Source organism: Hibiscus syriacus, unplaced genomic scaffold, assembly GCF_006381635.1.
Source record: "Hibiscus syriacus cultivar Baekdansim isolate YM2019G1 unplaced genomic scaffold, ASM638163v2 tig00110258_pilon, whole genome shotgun sequence".
NCBI classification, from domain to species: Eukaryota; Viridiplantae; Streptophyta; class Magnoliopsida; order Malvales; family Malvaceae; genus Hibiscus; species Hibiscus syriacus.
Window position 1 is genome coordinate 859,221 of NW_024062649.1, and position 9,538 is coordinate 868,758.

Genomic DNA, 9,538 nt, shown 5'->3' on the forward strand with positions numbered 1-9,538 from the left:
ACCAATGAAAGTGCCACCTTGAATTTCTCTTATGACGGTGGTCCCATCATAAAGAGTGCCCCTTTGCATAAATGTGAAGGGAACATCGCACAAACCTTGTGATGCAATTAGACTAACCGTTGTCTTAGTCATTGCCGGCACTTGAATTGTGTGTAAAGCTCCTTTAACAGAGGAGAATGTTGTGGTCTTTCCCCACTCGACTCCTGATTGAACTTCGCTTGATATTTCGATCCCTCCTGCTGCAACGAATGGGTAACTAACCGACGTACTGGCTTTCATACCTAACGTCAGAGACGACATAGTGTTCCATGTTCTAGTACCGGTGTCTGTATACGAGAGATTCACTAGTAAAGTGCTGGGTTCTTGGGTATAGTTACTAGCAGAAGTTCTGGCCACCACGAGGATTGTTTCGTCGTAGACCCTGGCATTTTCAATACTATAGTTGATACCATAAATTTGTCGCCTCAAGACAGCCTCTTCCACAGTTAATCGGGATTCGATATCGACAGACTCGATTGCTGCATTCAGGCAGCTTGTATTGTTTTCAAGGGACTATGACTATGACTGTTTTAATACTCTGCATTTATAGTTGTCAAGGGATAACTACCATCCCTTGACAAAGAGCAGCAGCTCCTGTGAGAGAAAACCCTGCCGGAACTAAGTAAAAGGACCGGTGAGTTGAGCTTTTTTTTTTTGAATTATAAAGGACAGAGATCAGCAATTGCTTGAACGAGAGAGAGAGCTGGAAATCGTATCTGGACTCTGAAGCAAGCAGATCGCTGGAGCAAAGTCCGATTGCATTTGAATAATCTCGAAACCATTAGACCAGGCTATGGTCATTCCAGTGAAGATGGCCCAAAGCTCTGCCTGAAAAGCATTAACAGTACCAATTCCTTTGCTGAAGCCAAGAAGCCAGTTGCCGTCCTTGTCTCTGATAAGCCCTCCTATGGAGCTAATGCCCGTGTTCGCGGAAGTAGCACCATCAACGTTCAAGCAATAGCACCCAACATCAGGACCTTTCCATTGAATCGTTTTTAGCAAAGGAGTGTTAGCATTCGAGGAACTGTTGTTGCTATAGAAACGAGCCCAAGTTAAACTTTTTTGCAGCAACTCTCTGTCTGGCAGATTGGAGCTATTGAAAACCCAATCATTGCGATTTTTCCAAACATGGCAGCTGTTGCTGGAAAATAAAATATTCCAAGGGAAATCGTTTTCAACAAATGGAAAATGAGAGGTTGAATTCCAGTGAAACCATTCACTAAGATTCATGGAGAAGAAAGATCCAAGAGCAGAAGTAGGAACCATCATCTCCCAAAGGTGCCGAATGCAGGGACAGTCCCTTAAAACGTGTAGAATGGAGTCAGCGCCAGAAGAACAGAGGGGACAAGCAGTTTGATCGGAGAAGGACCGTTTACACCGCTCGTGATTCATCATTAGTTTTCCTCTAATAGACAGCCAGATAAACACTCGAAGTCCTTGTGGGATTCTCATGCGCCAAACGACCATCCAAATGGGTAATTTTGGATCCCAAGTATTACCCATTAATTGAAAACAAGCAGATTTCAGATTAAAATCATGAGTCGGGGTCCACCTCCAGATGCACGAGTCAGGTGTAGCTGGATTTTCCGGACATTTGATACCAATAATATGTTGAATGGCGTCATCAGTAAACACTTTTGACAGATCCTCAATATTCCAATGACCGTTGGGGTGAATAAATTCACCAAAGGAGCAAGGAGGAAGATCCCCATGCTGCGAGCGGGCATAAGGTCGAAGAGGACCCAAAGTTGGAATCTAGATGTCGTCAAGGAAATTGATAATGTTACCATTGTGAAGAGACCAGGCAATGTTAGATTTCAAAGTGTCCTATTGCGAAGCTATGGGTCGCCAAAGAGGAGTACAAGAGCCAGCAACAAGGAGGAAGACGAATCCAAGGAGTCATGCACGTTGTTCAAGTTTGCCCCGGATTGTTCATGTGCAATCAGGATGCTGTTTATGCCTATGAGGGTTCGCTAGTCCGACATACGACTCCATCGTGTTGGCAAACTACCGAATTTATGATCATCAAGACTGTGATATCTTCCAACTTATTGAATGGAATTAATTGTTGCTTATGTTGAGGCCATGTTTCCTTGAAGGAAGAATGTACTTATGTTTTCTTATAATTAATAAATGCCCATGCATAGACTAGTGGATTTATTGTTGGAAACGTGAATGGACACTCGATATTATTACGAACTAAAATACGAAGCCAACACAAACACTAGCTGAGGCTGGTTTACAAACACTATCAATATAGCTTTATCAATATAGCTTTGTTAAGCTTCACTCTTACTCCCGTTTCTCTTTCTTTTTCACTCACATTTCATGCGTCATTTTAACTCTAATTTTAACTACCAGTGGCGGATATACGTGTTGATCCTGAAATTTGAATTTCTTTATATTAGTTGTTCATTTTACAGATGGTACCCGTCTGAAAATTTTATTTGTGCTCGCCACAAAAAAATTATTATAAAGTAAACCAGGATATAACAATCATTATCATAAAATATAAAAATTGGGATGCTTTGAATTCCTGAACTGGGGGCTGAGACATGTAAAACAAAACAAAAATGACCCATCTATAACTCTTAATGACCTGAAATTCAAACTACAACACATAGACTACCTCGCCTGATCTGATTGTATACAACAAGAAACTGAAAGAAAATGTTTATGTATTCTGTCAATGTGTTCCTAATTGGTCCCTTTAAATAGAAAGATCATTTATGACATTCATTGTTGCCTTGCCGATACCTATACGACACTCGTCCAACGATCGATCTGTGCTATTGTGGGGGTACCCGACCTCTCATTCGCAAATCCGATGGAATGAAAAGGAAATGAACCAAGTGGAATGGAGGTAAGGCAGTATAAGAGCTCACACTGACAGAATTTGTCCCATACCAAAAAATCTACATCTTTCAACTGTTATCTACAATCAGGATTGCACGGCCAACTTCTGAAGATGCTCGAAGAAGATTTGTAGGCTTACGTCATCGGTAAAGATTACATCTGATCCGGCAGCCATGTCGATGGAGTTACTGTATGTTGCAGATGGGTTCAACTTTGCTAACAAAAACCTTGCCTGCACAAGGAAAACCAAAATAAACCTGTGGCACGGTCATAAAAGAGACGATCTAAAGACTGTCTTGGCTATGGAAAGTTTCAGAAAACCGGATGCAGAGGGATACCGTCGTGCAAAAAATCGGTTAACTGGTTAAACCGAAGTAAACAGAACAGATTTAACTGAATTAAGACAGTTTAGTCAGTTTTTTTGGTTTAATATGTTTGGAAGTTCGGTATAATTGGTCGGTTTTGAGTTTTAATATTCCGAACCGACATTAAACTGACCTGGGATCCATGCTGATCACATACAACCAATCTAGGGACAGGGAAGCGTTCCTGAACAATCATTTCGGCATCAGCATGGGGTGCTTGCAAAAGCTGTGCGAATGCCTGTCGAAAAGAATAAGCTTTACACATCGAAATCATAGAATGCGAACCGAGAAATCGATTACTTAAGGTAGTATGAACAAGAATGAGCATACCTGATGTTCGGGTTGATTCTGATAACCCATGTTGCGCCACTGTGCTATTGTCATACCATGGAAAATAACGATACTGAAATACGCATCAAGCAAGAGAATATGATCAGCTGCAATGGAAGCCACATCCAATAATGCCGGTTGAGGCAACGAGTTGAACGAATACGATATTAACGACGGTTGAATCATAACAGCTGCATTCGTGATGTTCTCCCTGTTTAACAGCATGCGAAAATAGGCTGTTTCATCGGGACTATTGTTAAAAACCTGCCACAGAAAGGAAAAAGAGAAGACCCCATACATGAGCATAGGTCAATTACGTATTCTAAAGTAGGCAAAACAGTAGGAAAAAAGAAACAGTTACCTGTATAAATTGTGAACGCCGAAAATTAAACATAAACTGAGGAAACAACGAGAAAGAAGAGTTTAATGTAAATGACGACGGATCATCCTTCCGGTACTCCCCAAATTTCGAGCAAAGTCGAATGAGACTGCGATCTAACCACCGTGTTGCATCAAACCCCTCCTAAATGAAACAAAAGGTAATAATCATGCAATTGCAGCAAGTAATTAGAAGCAACAGATTAACATGTTTTTATTTCAGCAAGGAGCCAAAGAATAGGAGTCTAAATAAATTATTGATCGACGATGAATTCAGAGAAGAAAAACAGCAACTGGTAGATAAGTGAATAGAAATCTTGTTAAATTACCTCCATCTCCATCTTCAAAGAAGCCATTCTTGCCATTACAACAGCTGCTGTCTCTTGATCAAAACCTTGTACTAATTCCTAGAATGGAGATATTATTCACAGTCAGAATATATTAAACAAGACAAATGAACATAATTATGAGAGTCTAAACTAACTAACCTCTGTACTAACAGCACTTTCCATCCATCGTCTCGTCACAGTCGTAACTCGGAGCATTGTTTTACCTTCAGAGTCTTGATAACTTCAATTAAGATGAATAAGATCAAAATCATGTTATTGAATGAACAAAGTAAAATCCAAATCAAACATATTTAATTTTAAGGAAAACAAAGAGGATTCCTTTGAGTAGTTCATGCAGCAAACCTCGTAAGAAACTGCAAATAGAGCTGTGAATTTGCAGTTCCTGGTGCATCTGATCGCTCAGTCGATGAAATATCAAATATGACCGACAAGCACGTACTCTTGTTGAGGCCACACATTTTCCATGCTGTAGTGTTCCCCTCTCCGACTATCGTGTCGGAGACATTGACTCCTTTCTGCAACACTCGTAGTAATCAGCTTAAATACCAAGTAAATACAGTCCGCAGTTTAGACTCTCTGTTTAGAGAGAATGAAGAACTTGTTAAATTATTAGATGGTCCAACCTTCTCCATGGATGCGCAAGGTCCAATGACCCCTTGAATTTTTATGTCTTTTGAACAGTTGACCTCGAGCATGCCGCTAGAATGAAGGGAAAAAATAGCTTACAAGTAATCAGATGGTTCGAAAATTTAAACCTCAAACGAGTAAGAAAAGGACTAACTTGAAACATAGGCCAAGAGATTGGTCTCCATCCTTGAACATACGCCTGAAAGAGCCTTTAAATACAGAATGACCAAAGCTTTCAGATAGAACAACAAGGCCACCTGTTCTTTCAACTGCAACTTTCATTTCAGCAACCCCAACCTGAGACATGGAAAACCCATTACGTAACGAAGATTACGAATTTACGACCAAATAAACCCGAAACATGACAGATATAACTCCTGAAAAAATCAACCTAGATCTGGCATAGCTACTGAATTATGACCGAGACAAACCTGATCAAGAGCAGATGCAAAAAGATCTAGTACATGGCCCTGGTTGACCAGCTCTTTCGCAAGATCATCATAAAATCTGACTGCTTTCTTAAAATATGGTGCAGCATCCTTATCAAGATCTTTATGTGAACGTACAGGTTCCGACAAGTCCTTCGAAACAATCTGCAGAAATCATACGATCAATAACATAATGATCATAGTACATACAACAAACCATATTCATATCAACCGAGAAATATCATCTATGTCGAATATCCGTAAAATACCATACATTTCATTAGAATCAAATGATAAAGAATTCAATGGTATTACCGTTCCTGGCCCTTCGGTACATGGACCACCAACCAAAGCAATAATCCGAGCACCAGTTCCAGGAGTGCAGGCTGCCAGCAATCCCATTGCAACACTTAGGGCCACTCCGGTACACCTCGACACCCTACTACCCGGCTTTACAGGCCATTGATCCGTTTGCAGCTCATCCAACAGCTACATTGAAATCAACGGAACACTTTACAAACAATATACGTAATTCAAACATGAATTTCCCACCACAAATATATAAAACGCACCGAGTTGAGCGTGAATTCGCAATCCGAAACCGGCAATAAGAACCGGTTAATGCCGGTATTTGAGTACCCGTTTTGTATGCCTTTCGGATATCCGGTAGCTGGCCGTCGCCCAGCAGCGCCAAGGCCCAACTGGTCCAACACTTGTTCCTTGGAAATCTCCTTATTTCCCCTGAAAACATAGACTTTTGATATATCTGAGAACCCCAATTCATGTACTTGCGCTCGAGTCCCATACGAAACGAACCCGACAAGCGCGTGTTCCGGCAGCAACCCAAGAGCCTGCTTCATCGCCGATTTAACGAAATCAAGCTCTTCCTCGATCATGCACGTGTCCAGCACGAACACGAACACCGGCGGCAATGGAGGGGGAACGGAAGGGTTGTTCGGATCGGGACTCGCTTGGAGCGAGTATTGCACGGTTGTGAATTGCGGGTAGAGCTCGCAAGGCAGGTTCGTCTCGGACATCATGGCGTAGTGCGGCGGGAAATGGTTGCGCTGGTAACAGAACGGGCAGATCCAGATTCTGGCGGCGAAATCGACGCGCGAGAAGGCGTTGAGCACTGCGGCGCACGACTTGCACCGCAGCGGCGCGTAAGGAAGCGTCGGGATGTCCGGGTGCGAATGGATCGGGGTTATAGAAACAGCCATCGGAATCACGCAGGCACTCGCTTCCACCTTAGTCCGCGGCCAGACGTTCCACGTCATCCTAATGGCGTCAATCCCTTCGGGATCGGTGTTCGCTATTTCCGACATGGTTGAAAATTAATTTTTTTTTAAAAATAAACAAAAATTAATAATAAAATTCTCTGGTTTCCTTGGGATTAGATTCGATTAGTAATTAAGGAATCGAATAAGAAATTTGAATTCTTTAAGAATTAATTAACTCTTTTTTTTATTGATTCTGGGCGACCCCAAAGTTATTTGGAGTGGGAGGGGTCACCGGTAGGGACAAAACGGGAAAAAAATTATTGGTTTTATTGACGGAGAAGATGAACAGTGGAACTGAGTTTAAAAAGTCGGTATTTAAAGGGAAAGGCTTTGTAATAACGGAAGATTGTGCGCTTTCCATTCCTGTGACGACACGTCACAATCTTTCTTTTGGATTAAATTTCACTACCAAAAGTCCGCGGGCTTTACGTTTGACGGTTGAAGGTCTATTATTAATGTTTCAGGGGTAAACTACACCTTATACTTCTCAATTTTGTTAACTCGTTTATACCTCTAACTTTAATTTTACGTTCAATTGTTCAATGAAACTATGTCATTAAGTCATTAACGGGACGATAACACAATTAATAGTTGCTGACGTGGCATGTTACATCAAAACGACGTTGTTTTGATGCTTAAAATAATATTGTTTTAGACATTAAACTTTAGGGATATATCGATTATGCCGCTAAACTTTTAAACAGTTTTCTTTTTTTACCCGTCATCGGTCATCTTTTGCAGCAAAACAAGTACCAAAATGTTCGCATTTGACACTTCATTCTTCTCATGTGAATAGTTTTTTCATGAAATTCAATCAAAATCAATGAAATTAAACATGAAAAATCTATCATCGTTTAAATGTTTGGAGACTTTATCATATTTATGAGATTTGGGGTGTTTGTTAAAAAAAATTGAACGGTAAAAAATTTATTTCGAGAAGACAAACAACATATCTTAAAATTAGTCTCATCGGTCGGTCATTAAAAGAGATCGAAGTATGAATACATTTTGTCGATTTTGAGTGGGTTTCATGGAAAATCAATCTAAGGAGTAGAAAAAGGAGTTAAATATGAACATTTTGGTACCGATTTTGTTGTGACATATGACTAATGAACGGCGGTGTTTGGCTGTCGACGGCAACCAGAAAGTTTAATGGTAAAATGGAAAAATGTTTAAAAGTTCGGTGGCAAAATCGATACACCCCAAAAGTTTAATATCTAATACGACATCGTTTTAAGCATCAGAACATCTTCAATAAAATAAATGTCATTTTGGTGTGGCATGCCATGTCATCGTCTCATCAGTGACTTAACGACATAGTGGCATAATTGAATGTAAAACGAAAGATCAGTGCTATAATTGACAAAATTCAAAGTTCAATGGTAAAAATGAGTCAACAGGAAAAGTGCAGTGGCATCTAACATAGTTTGCCCTTTTATATTTAAATTTAGGATAAATTATATCAGATACCATCTAACTTTAGGCAGTGTCTAATTTATACCACCGAACTTTCTATTTTGTCAATTATAGCAATGAACTTTGATTTTTCTTTCAATTATACTACTAAATCGTGAAGTTGTTAACGGCACGATGATGTGGCTGACGGCTTTCGACGTAGACACCTCACCAAAACGACATCATTTTGATCATGTTATTAACGATTTAACGACCCAGTGGTATAATTGAAACGAAAATTAAAATTCGGTGCTATAATTAATAAGACTAAAAGCACAATGGTATAAATGATACAACGCAAAACGTTCAGTGGTACATGATGTAATTTACCCTTAAATTTATATTGTATAAAAACTCGAATAACTCAATACAATTTGACTCAACTCGAAAAATCCAAGTTAAGTTTGAGTCATAAAATATAATTCGTCAACTCAAATAATTTTAAAAAAAAATATTTGACCTAATTAAATACTCACCTCTGATGACGCATCGACGACGGTGGTGTTCGCTTAGGGTTTGGAGCATAAGGTAGTGGGTTTTTTTTTGCCTAATAAAGATAATGGATTTTTTATTTAGCCCATTAGGGCATCTTCGTTTTTATTTTGGGATCTTGACATTTTCTGTTGTGTTTATGGAACTCATTACCTCGACATGACAAGTTTCAATAAAAAATATTTGTTTATTCAAACTCGTCACCTCTTTCATATCGAAGTAAAAAAATTAGAATAAAAATATTTTTTATTAAAACTCATCGCCTCGACGAGATGAGTTCTATGTCACTGTAAAAAATATCGTATATCCCAAAATAAATTTTTACTAGCCCTATTGGGCTAAATAAAAACCCATAGACCTTATTGGGCCAGCTTTGCCTAAGCTAGTGTTTGGGTCCTGACTTTGTATGGGTTGTGTTTGGGCTTGGTTGGACTGATTTAAGTTTTTTATTAGGCTGTTGGGTTTGCATCTGGGCCTCAAATTGTGTAATTTTAAAATTGGGATTTTGTTTTATGATTTTTTTTTGTTAATTTGTATTTGGATATTGGGCTTTTAAACGGATCGGACGAAATTGGATTATTATGGGGCTATCGTCTTTTTCAAATTTTTGGTTTAATGGTAATTTAAATCGTGTCAGTTTAAACTCAAATTAAATTAAGTCTTTCTCTTCTCTAATTTTTAAAAATAAATACTTAATATTATTAACGGGTTGGTTTAATTGGTAAGTAGTTTGATATCGCTTAAGCAATGTCTCAAGTTCGAGTCTTTGTATATGCAGAATATCCTCGTTGGGAGACTCACTCACTAAAGTCAGGTTACGACTTGGGTCGGTCCAGATTAATCAGAGCAAAACCTTGGAACTAAAGGGCAACCAAAAAAATTAAATAATTAATAAATCTATACATTATTTTAAACTTAAACCATTATTTCCTTTGGAT

General features: G+C 39.1%; 1 protein-coding gene across 1 annotated transcript; it reads right to left on the reverse strand.

Annotated features, from left to right (window-relative positions):
* Positions 1 to 2,793: 2,793 nt before the first annotated feature.
* LOC120115124 (protein transport protein SEC23-like) lies at positions 2,794 to 6,785 on the reverse strand. Its single transcript, XM_039135885.1, has 12 exons — positions 5,946 to 6,785; positions 5,689 to 5,862; positions 5,377 to 5,538; positions 5,100 to 5,242; positions 4,942 to 5,017; positions 4,661 to 4,833; positions 4,457 to 4,538; positions 4,298 to 4,375; positions 3,952 to 4,113; positions 3,591 to 3,854; positions 3,394 to 3,498; positions 2,794 to 3,127 (listed from the first exon to the last, which is right to left on the reverse strand). Exons 1-12 carry the CDS (start codon positions 6,696 to 6,698, stop codon positions 2,981 to 2,983), a joined length of 2,319 nt encoding a protein of 772 aa, XP_038991816.1. The 5' UTR covers positions 6,699 to 6,785; the 3' UTR covers positions 2,794 to 2,980.
* Positions 6,786 to 9,538: the final 2,753 nt, after the last annotated feature.

Excerpts from the sequence above, each read along its gene's own strand:
- LOC120115124 (XM_039135885.1), bottom strand. The coding sequence starts at position 6,698 with ATGTCGGAAATAGCGAACACCGATCCCGAAGGGATTGACGCCATTAGG. Across the intron at positions 3,855-3,951 it reads GGCGTTCACAATTTATACAG|GTTTTTAACAATAGTCCCGA; the intron begins GTAACTGTTTCT and ends TTTCTGTGGCAG. Across the intron at positions 3,499-3,590 it reads AGAATCAACCCGAACATCAG|GCATTCGCACAGCTTTTGCA; the intron begins GTATGCTCATTC and ends TCTTTTCGACAG.